Below are 17,420 nucleotides of genomic sequence, written 5' to 3'. Positions count from 1 at the left end.
ATCTACAAAATGAGGTAATTTGAAAGATTAAGAAAGATAATGTGAATTGCCTAGTATTAGTGTAACCAATGGCAAGTTTCTTCCCCGTTTTCTGTCATCTGGCATAGATTAGGCCCCTTAGTAGACTCTTCTTTTTAACAAATCATTATTTTATTCTAAATAGTAAATTCAAACTCCAAACTAATCCTGGATCTCCTTTCTCCTGTTACAACACTTTTCACTTTATAAAACACGTTATTTACTATATATCATGTCACCTCAAATTAGTATATAAGCTACTTGGATATAGAGATCTTGCCCACTGGTTTACTGATGTATCCTAACACTTTAAAAAGTACATCCAATTATGAGGATATAGTAGATGCTCAGTATTCTTTCTTTTTAACTAGTGATAGGTAACGGTCCTAAAGTTTCTCTTTCTGATCAAATTATACTTTTGCCTCCTTCCTGTACTTCTTTTCATCCTTGCTTATCTGTGCGTATAACTAAAGTCTTTAAAACTACCTAATTAGGGGAACCTAAGTGCCTCAGTCAGTTTAGTGTCTGACTCTTGATTTCTTGTGATCTGAGTCCCGAGATCAAGCCCCATGCTGGGCTCCACACTCAGTGTGGAGTCCGCTTCAGCCTCCCTTCCCCTCTACCCCTCCTTGTTCTTGCTAAGTCGTGGGCACCCATGAGTGTGCACTCTCCCTCTCTCTAAAAAATAAAACTACCCTAACTGACTTGTCACTATTCAATCTCACATTGCTAATCTCAAAAAAGAAACCATGCACCCTTTCCTTTCTCACCTGACACTTTCTCCACCCTATTCACCAGCCTCTCCTGTCTTTCTATACTTCTATTAGAAGGGAGAGCATATTTGCCTTGAAGTGCTTCTCCCCTACTCACTGCTTTTATTATGTTAGGCCCACTCCCAAAATCTAGACCTTAAACTTAACAATTTCTGAAGTATCCCACTTTCAAATCCATTGACTGGCTGACCTAAGGATATCTCCACTAGTAAGTCTTTGAGATCTGAAATTCATCAATGTTGAAATCTGAGTTCATGGTTTTTCTCAAAGAAATCACTGCATCTAAGTTTTCCTGTTACACGTATATAATCAATACCACACTCTTCTAGTAAAAACTACCTGGCCTGAAACGTTGAAAATTTTAAATTGTTTTAATTTTACATTTTATCCACTAGAAAATTCTATAGAATAAACATTCAGATTTTACCTTCTCACACCATTTTAATTAACATTTTTATATCCAGTCCCTATTACCTTAAAGCGAACCTCAACTGTGTTTTCTCAATAAGGTTTTTCTTTTTTCTTTTCTTTTTTTTTTTTTTGGTGCAAAAAGGTGGTTTTATTCAAGCATTGGGGTCAGGACCCATGGGCAGAAAGAGCTACTTCAACAGGATTTTTCACTCTCCCTTTGTCCAATCTACATAAGAATCCTAAACAATTAGTGGTTCTTTATTCCCGATGGCAATTTCCCAGAGTCTGTACTATTACTAGGTCTTACAAAGGAAAAACGGCAAGCACCTTAAGCCAAGCTTCACGAATAATGAGTTACATAAAGCTAAACATGTTTCTCTCCTTCAGGACTTCGTAATGGAAATGTGCTCTGGGGATTTTTTTTTTAAGGAAAAAAAAGAAAAAGAAGCTATAATACAAATCTGATCCAAAACATCTTTTAGGAATTAGTCTCTCACACACATATTTTGAGAAATGCTATTAATGCAGTCAAATTCAAAAACTTCCCAGCACGCTTCAAAAACTTCTATGAAGTGATTCCCCAGTTCTGTTACCTTTGTTGTATCATCTCCCTAACTTCTCTCTATCCCTCCTTCCCACACACACACACACACACACACACACACACACACAGATTGCTGAATAGAAATCCAGAACTCACACTATACATCTGTCTTTCCAAAGGAGAACATACAAAACAATTTAACTTTCTAAATATAGTTTATATCTACTTTATTTTAGTTTTTCTGTCTGATCCTTTCTATCAAGCTATCTCTTCTTAAACTTAAGAGTGTTTGTTTTGCAGTAACTTCTTTCCAACTTAAATGGAAAGAGAAAATTCAGTTTATTAAAACTCTATAGAAATTCACTTAGCTAGATTCATAATAAAGACCTGCAATGTTTTCCTGAGTATAAAGAAACAACTTTAACACATGAGTGTAACATCTGATTTCTGTTTGGTCTTCTTTGTTTACCTTTTGGCTCTCAGCAAACTTTCAAAATAATAGGAGACTAAACAAGCAACCTTAACAGGTTTTGTTTTTGTATGTTTTGTCTTACTGGTAGGGGATGGAAGTATGACAAAATTAACCTTAACAACGATTACCTATGGAACTATGATAGGTATTTTACATATACTATTTCATTGAGTCTTCATGTATTAACAATTAACCTCTAGCTTAATATAGGGGCCAATATTGTTCCCTTCTACTAAAGCACAATAATGGTTTCCTAGCATATCTTGCGAGAAGTTTCTAGTAAACTGACAAAATATACTTATTTGGAGGAGTATTAAAAGTAACAACTTACTGGCAGAAGCTGAAGTCACAGTTTCAACAGCTTTGGAAGCATCTATATCTTTTCTATTTGAAAGAAGAAAAAATTAGGCAAAGATTAAAATTCTAAGTTCTAAAACTTCTAAAGATGCAAAAGCTTAAGTCTAAAAAAGTTTAGAGATGCCTGCCCAGATCAGTATGTAGGGCATGAAACTCCTCATCTCAGGGTAATGAGTTCAAGCCCCATGTTGGACGCAGAGCTTACTTAAATTAAAATTTTAAAGAATAAAGTTTAATGTAATTCAATTTGAACAACTGAATTAAAGCTGGAGTCCATTTAAACAGGAGTCAGGATAATAAAATATATTTAAAATGCAGTTGTATAAAAATTTTGAAGTTTTAATTCGTATGCACATTCATTCCTGCATATGAAATCATGGAATTACTTACTTTAAAGAAGCTGCAGATGCTTTCTTTGAATCTGAGGTCTTTTTCTTCAACTCTTTGTTCTATGAAAGAAAAAGATTTTGAAAAAGAAAATCTTAGTTTCTTCCCCAATTACAAAGGGCACTTTAGAAAACACAAGCATAAAGAAATACAATAAAAAACATTATTATGAGATTCAGAACAATCTGACATATATTTACTGACTATTCACCAATTGTCAAGCACAATTTTAGGCACTGGAGGGGAGCAGTAAATAAATAAAGTCCCTATTCTCAAACAATTTTATTTTCAAGGGGTAAGGAAAGAAAGACCTCAAGGAAATTTAAAAATACATACATACTATGTCTGTTAGCAACAAGTACTATGGAAAAAAACTAAAAGAGAAAGGAAACAGAAGTGCTCTTGTTGGGGAATGAGCAGCAACTATCAGTAAGTCTGTTATACAAGTCTCACTGAAAAGGTGATATATGAGCAAACACCTAAAAGAGATAAGAGAGCAAACCAAACCATTCCCTGTGTTGAGAGCATTCCAGACAGAAGGAAGAGCAACTACAGAAGACTTAATGAGATCCATGCCTATTAGCTTGTTTAAGAAGTACAAAGGATGTGGGGCACCTGGTGGCTCAGTGGGTTAAGCCTCTGCCCTCGGCTCAGGTCATGATCTGAGGGTCCTGAGATGGAGCCCCGAATCGGGCTCTTTGCTCAGTGGGGAGCCTGCTTCCCCCCCTTTCTCTCTGCCTGCCTCTCTGCCTACTTGTGATCTCTCTCTCCCTCTCTGTCAAATAAATAAATAAAATCTTTAAGAAAAAAAAAAAGAAGTACAAAGGATGCTTGGAGTAGGAAATAGAGGAGAGAAACAGGTATGTGGTGGTTACCGGGTAGAGTGTGGGTGGAATGGTGGTGTAAACTCATAAGCCATTTTGAGTACTGGCTTTTCCTCTGAGTGTAATGAAAGGTTCTGAGTCTAGGAATGACAAGATCAATCTGGTTCTATTTTGAAATACAGTCAAGGTGAGTGAAAAGGCAAGGAGAGAAGACAATATTGTCATGATGCTACTGTAGTAACAAAGAAAAAATGGTAACAGACTGGGCCAGGATAATAGCAATTAGATCCTGAAATGTCATGGTATTATTTGAAATATTTTTTAAGACAGTGATAAGAAAATGTAGATCAATAGTAAAAGATGGAATTAATGAATTACAAAGAACTGATCTTTCTTCCATTTAACCTTGAGAATGTATTCCTCTGCTAAGACTAGACTATTCCTTTTCAAACTGTTTCTGCCTGAGTCACTACAGGCTGCCCCTGCATAACTATAAAATTAAAAATCTTCAACAGTATTAAAGTGGTATCCTCTTTCTGGAATTTCAGTTATATGCAAATGGGGTCTCCCGAATATATCCACCATGTCTTTCCTCTTTATCACTAATAGACCATAAGCTCCAAGAATGAGAGCACATCTGTCCTGCTCATCACTCTATCTTCTGCAGATACCACAATGCCTGACATATATAACAGATTTTTAAGAAAGGTTTTCAGTTAAAATGAAATTAAACTCTCATCCAATGAATTATTTGGTTTTATTTCCTTGTTACTCATTAGATTTTTCTATAATGTTCAAACCACTGATAACTGTTTCCCAGCATTGTTTTCATTTCCATGCAATCTTCTTGGATCTTAGCTGTCTACTCTGGCTTTTAGATATAATGTTGCCATGAATCTTGCTGAAAATACCAAATTAAAATTTTAAAAGTGTTGTTTTCATTTTGTTCTTGTAGAGCTGAGCTGCAGCACTATTTCACAGTTTCAACAGAAAACCTGATACTCTTTTATACATCAAGTGTCCTGCTCCATTAAAGAAAATTTTGGGAGTATGGACTACTGTCCATTTCTATGGCGGAAAAAAAATGCTTGCTTTCATCAGATTCTTGGTAATGGTGGTAGTGAAGGTAGCTCAAAAATGGCTACAAATCAGTATTAAGAATTGAGGTCTATACTGGTTTATAATTAAAGAAAAGGTAATTCAGTTTGTTAAGAGTTGTACAGATTCATATTTTAATCCTTCAGGTTTAAATACAGGGATGTGGGCAATTTTCACCTTTTCTGTAACATTTCTTTATTGATTTGAAGAAACAGCCAAATGGAGAGACTATACTTTGAATCAAAGCCAGAGTCAAAGACAGTCCTAACACGAAGTATCAAATGTGGGCAGAAACGTTTTGTCTTAGTTTGACTATTCGTGCCAAAATTAAGACCTGGGCCAAGAAAGCTACAGCACTGCCCTTGTTGCTAGTCTGGGTTCCCAGCCTATTTTTGGCTTGCTCTGGCACGGAAATCTGATGTCTTCCCCTGTAATAAGAGGCTAAGGTTATCTGTACACTTCCAATCTTAAACAGCTATGGCTGGAGTTCTCTATGGGTTCTCCTCCAATCAGTCCCTAGGAAGGCTACTTGATTACAACAGAAGGGTCATGAGTTAGCCCCATCCAAGCTATATTTAGTTGAAGAATATCGAATTTTTGACACATAGATGGCATGTTTTCTAGTTTACAGGGCTGACAGCTTCCCCTGTTCATTACTATGAAAATCAGAATAGTAAATATGACTGGGCTCTTTCTGGACTTCTGTTGCTACCTTACAAAACGTTCTCAAAGAGAATTATTTTAACCTGACTGAAATATTCTAATAACCTAGATGTATCCTTATTCATCCATTTTCCCAGATTAAACTTTTCAGTATTAAAAAAGAATGACTTTTTCCCTGGTTCCAAAATTTAATTATCAGCCAGGTCTTGCTTGAAAGTAACTGGTTTAAGCTATTATTTCTCCTTCCTATCTCAAGTATACTAACCTACCTGAAACCATTACTATCATTACAATAAGCTGGCTGGCTAGATGAGTCTTCTAAATGGACTTCATTGGTGGTTTTTTTGTTTTTTGTTTTTTTTTTTTGCTCTTCTCCCCTTTAATCACTCTGCTAAGCTTGCTTTCTTTGCCTTCTTCAGTCATTTGCCTAATTCATTCTGCAGCTCACTCCCAAATGAATCTATTTAATCTATCCATTTGCATCATAGCTCTGTTCAAAACCTTGAATAAAATTTAACTGTCTACAGGATAAAGCTCACATTCTTAAATTATACATTTAAATTCTTGCTTCTCCCTAACCTCCTCTGCAACTAGAGAAGGTTATATGTCACTGTTCTGGTAAATCAAATGTAGGTAAAAGTTGCTGAGGAACTCATTCTTCCACAAAAAAATAAATAAAAAATCTTGTAAAAAAAATCAGAATCCCTTTTGCTTTTTTCTCCTTTATTCCTTTCCTTCTGCTAGGAAGATAAAAATGATGCCAGAAGGTACAGCAACCATCTTACAACTGAGGGTGAAAAGTACATAAAGGTGGTATATCAAAAAAACAAAAAGCCTGGGTTCCTGATGATATTATGGAGCTGCTTCACCAGCCATGGGCCACCTACCTATAGATTTTCTATTATGATATAAATAAACCTCTTATTCCTTTCATAAACCACTGGTGAAGTTTCTGTTATTTGAAAAGATAAGAAATCCTAAGTGATAAAATTGTTAATAACTAGGGTTACCATAAAACTCATTATTCAAATCAGGTCAATGGAAATAAACAGATGGCATGTAACAGATGTAACCTAGGATCATGGGTTACTCTAGTAGTAACTAACCAGAGAACATAAATGAAATAAAAAATATAGATCCTTTATGGAATAGCAATTTAAGTAGTAATTATGATATACACAAATAAATATATCAGTAAGAAATAAACTTAACATCTCCTCCAAAATGTACACTATGGAAACATTACAAAAGAACGTTATGAAAAGACACTAAATGAAATCTAAATAAATGGAGAAAATCCCTGCTTCTGAACAGAAAGAGTATTATAAATCGTAAATACAAATTCAATACAATATTAAACTCCCAATAAGATTTTTCAGAGAACTTAAACAGATTCTAAAACCAATAGTAGGAGTAAATGTTCAAAGTTAACCAAAATAAAATTTTTTAAGAAGACTTTATCTACTTATAGAGAAATAAATTTATAGATAGAGAGAGAATGCATGTGTGTGTACATGAGAGCATGAGCAGAAGAGGAGCATGGCGGGGCAGGGAAGGGGAAAGAATTCCAAGCAGACTGAGCATGGAGCCCAACGTGGGGCTTGATCTCAGGACCCTGAGATCAGAACCTGAGCCAAAACCGAGAGTTGGATGCTTAACCGAGACACCCAGATGCCCCAAATAAATTTTATTTTTTCCAAAATAAATGTTAAATAAAGAACAAAGAAAAAGAATTCTACTGGAAAGATAGGCAATTATGTAAAATTATAGTAACATAAGAACTGAAATTACATAGTATTATTAACAGAAATAAATGGATTGATCTAACAATAGTCTGATAGAGATCTATGTGTATAGGGTAATTTATACACATAAAGATAGCTTTTGAAATCAATGGGGAAGAACCAATTAGGTATAAATGGTGTTGCACTAGTTGGCTATCCATTTTAGAATAGTATTGATCCCAATAACACATTAACCACAACTTATAGATTAAAATAATAATGGAATTATATCTTTTTGGCACAGGTATAGAGAAGGTCTTCTAAAGACAAAAGAAAAAAAAGCAGAAGCCATTAAAAGAGGAAGAAAACAACTTGAGTACACTGAAATTAAAAACTTTATATATGGCTATACATATAAACAACATACTGAAAGAAAATATTTCTCATAAGTAATATAAAATTGGTATCCAAAATCATGAAATCTTCAAATTAAGTTTTTTAAAAAGGCAAATAACCCAAAAGAAAGATGGGAAAAGCTTTATACAACTCATTAATACAGTAATAGCTATTATATTAAGATACTGAAGTTTAATAATAATCAGGAAAATGCAAATTAAAGCTCGATAACATATTTTACATACGGATTTTTAAACTGCAAATACTTAGATACTGCGGATAACACAGAAACACCAGTCCTCTCATTATTATCAGACTACATTCTTATAGCTGTTTAACAGGAGATCTGGTATTATCACATGTTCTGCAACCCAGCAATTCCACTATAGATATCACTTTAAAAAAAGTACCATAAATGCATAAGGCCTGTAAAAGCCATATACAAGGAAATTAACATAGTAGTGAAAAATTAGAAATAACCTAAATTTCACATCCATACATAACTGGTAAAATAACTGTGGTATATTCATACAAAGTGATACCACACAGGAGTTAGGAAGGAGGAGGAAAATCTGTATGTACAAACATGGTTAGATCTCCAAATCAAATTGCTGACTGAAAAAATGTGTACTACACGGGCGCCTGGGTGGCTCAGTGGGTTAAAGCCTCTGCCTTCGGCTCAGGTCATGATCCCAGGGTCTTGGGATCAAGCCCCGCACTGGGCTCTTTGCTCAGCAGGGAGCCTGCTTCCTCCTCTCTCTCTTTCTCTGCCTGCCTCTCTGCCTACTTGTGATCTCTGTCTGTTAAAAAAAAAAAAAAGTGTACTACAAAGCCCCTTTAAAGTTGACATTCTTCAGCAAATACAATAATTACATGAAAAGAACACTCGTACACAAAGTAAAACTTACTGATATGAAAGTACTTCTATAGACATTATCAATAAATTTATAAACTAAACCATAAAAAATGATCTAGAAAGACTAAATTAATAAACAGTAATATTTCTAAGGAAGCAAAAGGTCCAGAAGAATATATACACTATAATTCTGTTTATTTAAAGTTCCAAACAGGCAAAACTCAACTATGGTATTAGAAATCAAGTTAGGGGTTACTTCTGGGCAGAATGGAGGGTATAAGAATTCAGAAGAAGTATGCAAGGGGCTTCCAGGATGTTCTCAATGTTTTTTTGTGACCTAGGTAGGTTTCAGAGATGTTTGCTAATTTTGTTAAGCATTTTCTCCTAGTCTACTGCTTGCCATTTAACATTGTTTGTAGTGCTATTCATGTAGATATAAAGTTATTAATTTCAATGTATTTCAATCCATACACACACAATCTACTGAGTGAACACTTATGTTCTATGCATTTTTCTATATGTATCATACTTTATAAAGTCAAACTTAATTAACAATAATGAGACACGTTTGATCTAAATCCAGTTTACCTGTTTTTTCTTTCCTGGAACACATATTTTCACATTTTTCCCTTTTATCAGAAGAGGTGTTGTTTCAATGTACTTCATGACTGCAGTAACTGCCTCTCTAAATTCCATTTCCAAGTAAGCCTAAATAAAATGTATTACATTTTTAGTCAAAAATCTAACTCAAAACTCTCTGCATGCCTCAGTACTTTTTGTAGAACATAAAACTATGAAATTACCTCAAGTCCTGGTTGCTTTAACATCATTTTGTTTTGCTACATTGTCACTTGATCTCTAGGGTGTTTTCATACATGAAATGGACATTCAACCTTATAGAATTTCTGTACCATTACCAAGATAAGAAGAGGGGAAACAAGGGTCCATGGCAGGCTCATGGAACAATGAGAAATAGGAAGGCAGGGCTCATGGAATAAATGGAGAAAAGACAGGATTTGGCCTTAGTTGCTGTAAGCCTGACATTTTTAAGGCTTACTGAAATAAAGAATACTACCAACTACATTCCCCTGTTTTGTCTCACAATTTTATGTTTTTCTTAGTATGGAGTTGTTCATAATTCTGATGAACTTTACCGTGTGAGTTACAGGACTATATATAACCCACATGTAAAAAATATTGTATAACAAAATCATTTTTTAGCATCATCTTAACCAGTATGCTAAAGAATTGGAAAGCAAACTATAACCTGCCACCTGTTTTTGCAAATGGTTTTTATGAACACGGCCATACCCATTCATTAGTACATTTTTGGCTGCCTTTGTACAACGGCAGAATTGAATAGCTGCAATCTTATGGCATACAAAGCATAAAGTATTTACTATCTGGTCCTTTACAGAAAAAGTATGCCAATTCCTGTTCTAAAAGATATAAAATGGTATTTGGGGACCTCGCTCACTGGAATCCAAGCATTTACATTAACTCTTAATTAACAATTACATATGTAGTAAAAAGTGCTAAAAGATCTTCATAAAGTAATAACCAGACTTTATAATGTAGTAACTTTGTATGTATTTTTAGAACAGAGTGACTGACTTACTTCTTTCCTATAAGGAACAACGAGGACATCATTAACTTTTCCAAATGGTTGAAATATTTTTCTAATATCTTCTTCAGTGCAGCCATCCTCTGGTAATTCAGATATAAGAAGAACTGAACCATAATGTGAAGACTGGTCCTTCCGAAGCTATTTTTGAATGAAAGGAAATTAAAAATAAACCAAATTAAGCCATGAAATACAAAAATAATAATTCCCAATATAATTTCTGCCATTAACCTACGTCCTTTAAACAGACTTCTCTAAATATTTTAGCACAATTTAAAAAATTTTTAAATGCTAAATAAAACAGTAAAAGATATGTTTTATATTTTACCATTCGACCCTAACAGTGATCAGAGCTCATTGGTAACACAATCATAGATGCTCTTTTCTGTTTAGAAGCATTCTGTAACAAACAAGACCTACGAAATGGTCCAAAACTACTGAAGAATATTTTTCTACATGAATCTACAAGGCCCATCACTAAGAAAGATAAAACTATAGCTTTGTGCACTTTGTGTTTTAATAGCTGCAATGATATCTAGATAGAGGTATACCATTTTTAAAACTTATATATAGCATGTATAAAATCCGAATTCCCTGTAATACCAAATTTATGAACTGTATTAAAAACTGACTTTAAAAAAAAGTTCCACTGCCACCATCTAGAGTTTTGAAACAAAATGAATAGTACAGATTAATTTAGCCTCTTCAAAATCTTCTCGGTACTGAAATTTCTTTCTAACACTCTTCAAAATTGCGTAATTACACGTTGATTATTTTAAAAAAAAATTTTTTTTTAAAGATTTTATTTATTTGCCAGAGAGAGTGAGAGTACACACAAGCAGGCAGAGAGGCAGGCAGAGGCAGCGAGAGAAGCAGGCTCCCTGTCGAGCAAGGAGCCCGATGCGGGACTCGATCCCAGGACCCTGGGATCACGACCCAAGCCGAAGGCAGCGGCTTAACCAACTGAGCCACCCAGGCGTCCCTACTCGTTGATTATTTTAAGTGTATCCGTCTAAAAATAAGCTCTTTAAAGGCAAGGATTTATAGCTGTTGAAAATATTTAGACAATGTTAAGAGTAATGTATACCTAAATACCCGAAGACTTGTTAATATTACATTAAACATCTGATAATCTGCCCAAACATTGGCAACTGTTCTAATGTTCTCAAGATGCTCTATGTAGAACAATACCTCAGTATTTTAACTAGCAGGTTACAGTGAAAATATATTAATCAATCAGTACTAGAAAATCGGCAATTCTATATTGGACAAGAGAGTATTTGACTTCTGAACTATACTGCAAAAAAGTAAAAAGTAGATTAAAAATGATCAATTCTAGGGGCGCCTGGGTGGCTCAGTGGGTTAAAGCCTCTGCTTTCAGCTCGGATCATGGTCCCAGGGTCCTGGCATCGAGCCCCGCATCAGGCTCTCTGCTCAGCGGGGAGCCTGCTTCCCTGCTCTCTCTCTGCCTGCCTCTCTGACTGCTTGTCATCTCTGTCTGTCAAATAAATAAATTTAAAAAAAAAAAAGATCAATTCTCAGTAGATACTCACTTTTACAGTTTACTGACAAAGATTACAAAAAAATCATTAATGTTGCTGGTGTGATTACATTCACTTCCCCCACCAGACAGCAAACTCATCACAACAACCTGCCTGTGTGGTTAGCCAAAAACAAACCATCAGAATGTTCTCACTTTTGATACATCAAATGCCAAACTGCTAGGATTTGTAAGCTACAAGATTTTGAATTAATGGACTTTTTCTAAATTCATAAGCGTAATCAATAAAATATTCCAAATCAACATAATTCAACAAGTTACGATTTCAAACTTTTAAAATATGAAAATAAAAAATTCAAACAACTTTTCTGTATCATTATGTACACACTTACATTAACAAACTACTGACCTTACGCTGGAGAGAAACAGGTTTTTCAGACACTGGTTTACATTCTGCTAAGGTGTCATCTTCAATATTCTTGGCTTTGTAACGAATAGAATGTCCCCCCAAATTTGCATCACTCTTTGCAAGGTTTGTAGATTTAACTGATGCCTTTGATCCACTGCCCATTTTAGGTTTTGGGGCTGGTGAAGGTCCTTTATCAACTATTTCAAGATGTTTCTGTTTATTGAATTCTGGCCCATGCCCAGATCGTTGTACTACATCTTCTAATGCTTTTTTTCTATCTAGTAAAAAGAACATAAATGCAACTTCAACTGAAAAGAACTTAAGATGAAAACATTATTTTATAATACAAAATCACATTATTAAAGAAAGAATAACTCCTTAACTGCCCAAATATTTATCACACAGAGCCACTGTCAAGCCAGACAGGAATCAAATATACACAAAACAATTCTCAGTCTTTAATTCTTCACTCATGATCTTATCTTACACCAATGGTCCTCAAACTTTTGATTTCAGTATCCATTTTCACTTTTAAAAACCGAAGACTCCAGGGACGCCTGGGTGGCTCAGTTGGTTAAGCGGCTGCCTTCAGCTCAGTCATGATCCCAGTGTCCTGGGATCGAGTCCCACATCGTGCTCCTTGCTCCGCGGGGAGCCTGCTTCTCCCTCTCCCTCTGCTGACCACTCTGTCTGCCTGTGCTCGCTCGCTCTAACAAATAAATAAATTAAAAAAAAAAAAACAAACAAAAACGAAGACTCCAGGGGTCCCTGGGTGGCTCAGCGGGTTAAAGCCTTTGCTTTCAGCTCAGGTCATGATCCTGGGGTCCTGGGATCGAGCCCCACATCGGGCTCTCTGCTCAGTGGGGAGCCTGCTTCCCCCTCTCTCTCTGCCTACTTGTGATCTCTGTCAAATAAATATAATCTTAATAAACAAATAAACAAATAAATAAAAATAAAAACCGAAGACTCTAAAGAGATTTTGTTAGACTTATCAATATTTACTCTAAGAAATTCATTTAATAATATGCTCCTGTGTTAGCATAAATAACATTTTTATGAAAAACAACTTTAATTCCCAAATTAGGTAAGTAGCACCACTGTGTATTTCCCCATACACTTTCATGTTGGGTTTAAAACCTGAATTCTTGGGGCATCTCGGTGGCTTAGTCAGTTAAGCATCTCCCTTTGGCTCAGGTCACAATCCCGGTGTCCTGGGCTTGAGCCCCACATCAGGCTCCCTTCTCAGTAGGGAGCCTGCTTCTCCCATTCCCTCTGCCCCTTCCCCCTGTTCATGCTTGCTCTCTCCAAATAAATAAAATAAAATCTTAAAAAAAAAACCCAAAAACCTGAATTCTTGTATCTGCTTCCGCTTCCAATCTGATGGATACATTGCTTTGGTTGAAACATATAAAGGAAACTCAGCTTCACATAGCTGGAAGACCCCCTGATCTTGGAGACCTTTCTAAAAAGATCTCAGAGAACACATATATGAGCTATTTCTAGAAATGTCACTAAACCAATATTAAGACACAGGTTGAAAATATGAGAAATTTCAAAAAAACTTTTAGATTAATTCATGGGCAAACTAAGATGTTGGCGTATCAGTGGTTTTTAAATTTGATTTTGGGTAGATACATACACTCTTCCACATTTCTTCTGATAGTTAATAAAAGGAAGAAGAATGGACTAAGTTGGGATGTGGGTCAATTTCACATAAAATTCTAAAATATAATAAAATAGAAATTCCATTTCTAGCTTATTAAAAGAGCTAAGAAAAACAGCTCAAAATGTCAGCTTTTGTTAAATCTTTTCTTTTTTAGAAGATTTTATTTATTTATCTGAGACAGAGAGACAGCAAGAGAGGAACACAAGCAGGGGGGAGTGGGAGAGGGAAAAGCAGACTTCTGGCTGGGCAGGGAGCCCAATGCGGGTCTCCATCCCAGGACCCTGGGATCACGACCTGAACCAAAGGCAGATGCTTAATGACTGAGTCACCCAGGCACCCCAAGTTTTGTTAAATCTTGAGAGTAGCAAATATGTCATGTTTTCAAACTTACTAAAAATACAGAATTTAAAAATTCAAACACAAAAAAAAAACCTCTAAAAAATTTGGTCAAAATAAGTAAATTTATTATGTTATATACTATAATATGTATTATTATTCATAACCATAAGTGTACCTGATGATTTCACTGATCTCCGTGATGTCCTTTCAGGGCTAACTGATCGATAGCATTTTGGACTACCTCTAAATGGATTTTTCATTCGATATGGTGAACGGGATCTGGATCTGTATCTGGAAATGAAACGATGGCAGATTTTTGGACTTCGACTTCTTGGTCTGTATATATAGCGTATAGGGCTTCGAGATCGACGGAATCTGTGACTTGAGCTTGATCTTCTAGAATGTCTAGGACTGGGGGAATGAGAACGTCTTCTTGGAGTTTCATTTTCTTTTCTATTGCCTTCATTTCTATAAAGTATGAGGGGGGAATCACAAGATTCAGCAATTTAATGTAAATTTAACTATATGACAGAGGCTCCTTAACAACAGACTATAAACAATACCAAACTCTGATAGCGTATTATTTATTTAAAACAAAAACCTATTTGTTATGACACAATTCACCATCATAGATAAATAAAGATAATCAGAACAGATGCTCAGCCCTCAAATTGCTTGGATCCCTGTTTTGCTAATATACAGAAGAGGACCCTCTATCAATTTCTTGGTCTTTTCCTATATCATTTCATAGTCAACTATATATTGAAAGTATTAAGTTATATAAAGGATTTAAGAAATGATTTATATAAACAAATATTTTCAACATTTTCCCCCAAGAGATTATGCCATCTACAAATATTTCTTTGACTGCTGTTACTTTATATACAAACATTAAATACAAGTTTAAAACTTATTTATATATATTTTGTATATATATAAAAAATGTTTATACACAAATATACAAAAAATGTACAAAAATGTTTATATACAGGGGCGCCTGGGTGGCTCAGTGGGTTAGAGCCTCTGCCTTCGGCTCAGGTCAGGTCCCAGGGTCCTGAGACAGAGCCCTGCATCTGGCTCTCTGCTCAGCAGGGAACCTACTTCCTCCTCTCCCTCTGCCTGCCTCTCTGCCTAACTGTGATCTCTGTCTGTAGGATCTTTAAAAAAAATGTTTACATACATTATGCATATATATAAAAATGTTTATATGCAAACATTTAAATACAAGACTTCCTAGGGAATACAACTTAATAAAACCACTCCTAGCCTTCAAGACATTTATAACATAAGACCACACAAACAAAACAATAACAAAAGCAGGAAGTATTTTCAGAAAGACTAAAAAAAAAAAAAAAAGAAAATGGAAGTTCAGAGAGGCAAGCTATCACATTTAAGCTGGAATAATTAAAGAAAGGTTCATAGAGATTATTGCATTTGTCTGCTGTTTAAAAGTAAAAATTAAAAAATTTTAAAATAAAAGTAAAAATTATCAAATAGGAACTCAATTAAAAATAAGACCTTTTAAAAAAAAGTACCTGTTTACTTTTTTTTAAACCTTTTTTTTTTTTTTGAAATTTTATGTATTTATTTGATAGAGATCACAGGTAGGCAGAGAGGCAGGTAGAGAGAGGGGGGAAGCAGACTCCCCGCTGAGCACAGAGCCCGATGTGGGGCTCAATCCCAGGACCCTGAGATCATGACCGGAGCTGAAGGCAGAGGCTTAACCCACTGAGCCACCCAGGCACCCCTACCTGTTTACTTTTAAAAGAGTCTCAACAATATCACTATTAAAAAGAATTACCTTCTTGATGGGAGGATCTCAGGATTCCAATCAGGATACCTATTTTGAGAATAAATAGTATTAATGAACAGTTAAAATGAGACCGTATGTCTCAATCCTTCCTTGCAATGTATCATCAGGAGGACTGTTCAAAACCTAAGTTTACATAGTAATTTATTAGTATATTAAAGTATGAAAATTTTCTTGAAAGTATGATATTTTGAGTGTCTAATTCAATAATCAAAGCATTATTCTAGTAGGCAATTCAAGGAAAAGAAACACATTCTCAATACATCAAAGATTTCAAAGTTTCTTAAAGTAAAACAGGCAATACACATACAAGTGTTAAGATGTATAGAATAGGTACATGACACAAGTTTAGGTAGGGTTTAAAAGACAAAGACAGTTCGTGCACTTTGCAGAACTCCAAGGGAACCCATTCTACACAAAACAACATGTATGGTGCTCTTTACACTGTACCAGGCAGTCCTCGAAGAGATACATCTGGTGGAAGAATTAGGGGAAAATCTGCAGAAAAGGCTCTTTTTCAGGTAGCCCTTAAGTCTACCAATAGGCATGGTTCAAGCTAGGTTTGATGCAGTGGCCATACATAAAAGAATTGAGAGGCAAAACAAGTGTTCTATTCCATGAACTGGTCTGTTTGCAGCATGGAAATGATAAAAAGGAATCATGGCGGGGGGGGGAGGGGTGTGTGGGGGGACCTGGAAAGGCAGAATTATAAACTGTGAAGGTCCTTGAAATCAGGTAAGGAGATTGCACATAAGTAAAAGGTAACAGAGAACCAATAAGCATTTCTGAAGTGAAGAGAATACAAGAATATTTTCAGGTCAATTGGAAATAAGTATCTGGAATTATGGGGAAAGATTAGGACTGAGATATTTGAAAATTAGGCATGAAGAAGCCTATACAGTATAAGGGTTGTGTTAGACTAACACAGAACATAGTTTGTAGGAATAAAAAGGACTGAGGACAGAATTTTATGCACACCAACACTGAAGAGTAAAGCAGACAAAGACAAACCAATAAGAGATTAAGTAGTAATCACAGAAAGAAAAAGTACAAGGAACAGTAACATCACAGAAGCCTAAGAAGAAAACATTTTCTTCCTCATCTTTTCTAGAGAACCTGAACTCTAAAGGTTAATTTGGGGATGCCTGGGTAACTTAGTTAAGTGTCCAACTCTTGACTTCAGCTCAGGTCATGATGAAGATCAAGCCCTGTGGTGATTCTCCCTCTTCCTCTGCCCTACCCCCAACCCTGGCTCTCACACACTCTCTAAAAGAAATAGATAGATAGATAGATGATAGATAGATAAATGTATGTATGTATGTATGTTAGTTAATTGGAAATTTTAAAAACATTTTTAAAATAGAAATTAAATCATTAAGACAACTAATATTCAAAAACAAGCTTAATAACCAAGAGGAGAGCCAAGTAAGGAAATGGAGGCAACCAACTCTTTCAGCAAGTCACCTGGCAAGAAGTCGGGTCAAAACCACAGTAAAGGTAAAGAGGTTTTTATTTGTTGCTACTTGTCTAAGACACTGTTATAGCAGG

At 35.3% G+C, this 17,420-nt stretch overlaps 1 protein-coding gene across 3 annotated transcripts in view; it reads right to left on the bottom strand.

Annotated features, from left to right (window-relative positions):
- Positions 1-17,420, bottom strand: part of ZNF638 (zinc finger protein 638) — a 134,388-nt gene that overhangs the window by 38,805 nt on the left and 78,163 nt on the right. For all 3 annotated transcript variants that reach the window (XM_080813031.1, XM_080813032.1, XM_080813033.1), the window contains 7 exons: positions 15,864-15,902; positions 14,238-14,530; positions 12,058-12,335; positions 10,142-10,288; positions 9,112-9,231; positions 2,966-3,024; positions 2,550-2,602 (listed from right to left, as the gene is read on the bottom strand). In XM_080813031.1, the coding sequence (XP_080669157.1) occupies positions 2,550-2,602; positions 2,966-3,024; positions 9,112-9,231; positions 10,142-10,288; positions 12,058-12,335; positions 14,238-14,530; positions 15,864-15,902 (989 nt within the window). The remainder of the gene's footprint in view (positions 1-2,549; positions 2,603-2,965; positions 3,025-9,111; positions 9,232-10,141; positions 10,289-12,057; positions 12,336-14,237; positions 14,531-15,863; positions 15,903-17,420) is intronic.

Source organism: Martes martes, assembly GCF_963455335.1.
Source record: "Martes martes genome assembly, chromosome: 9".
Lineage (NCBI taxonomy): Eukaryota > Metazoa > Chordata > Mammalia > Carnivora > Mustelidae > Martes > Martes martes.
This window is presented reverse-complemented; position numbering and strand designations above follow the sequence as displayed.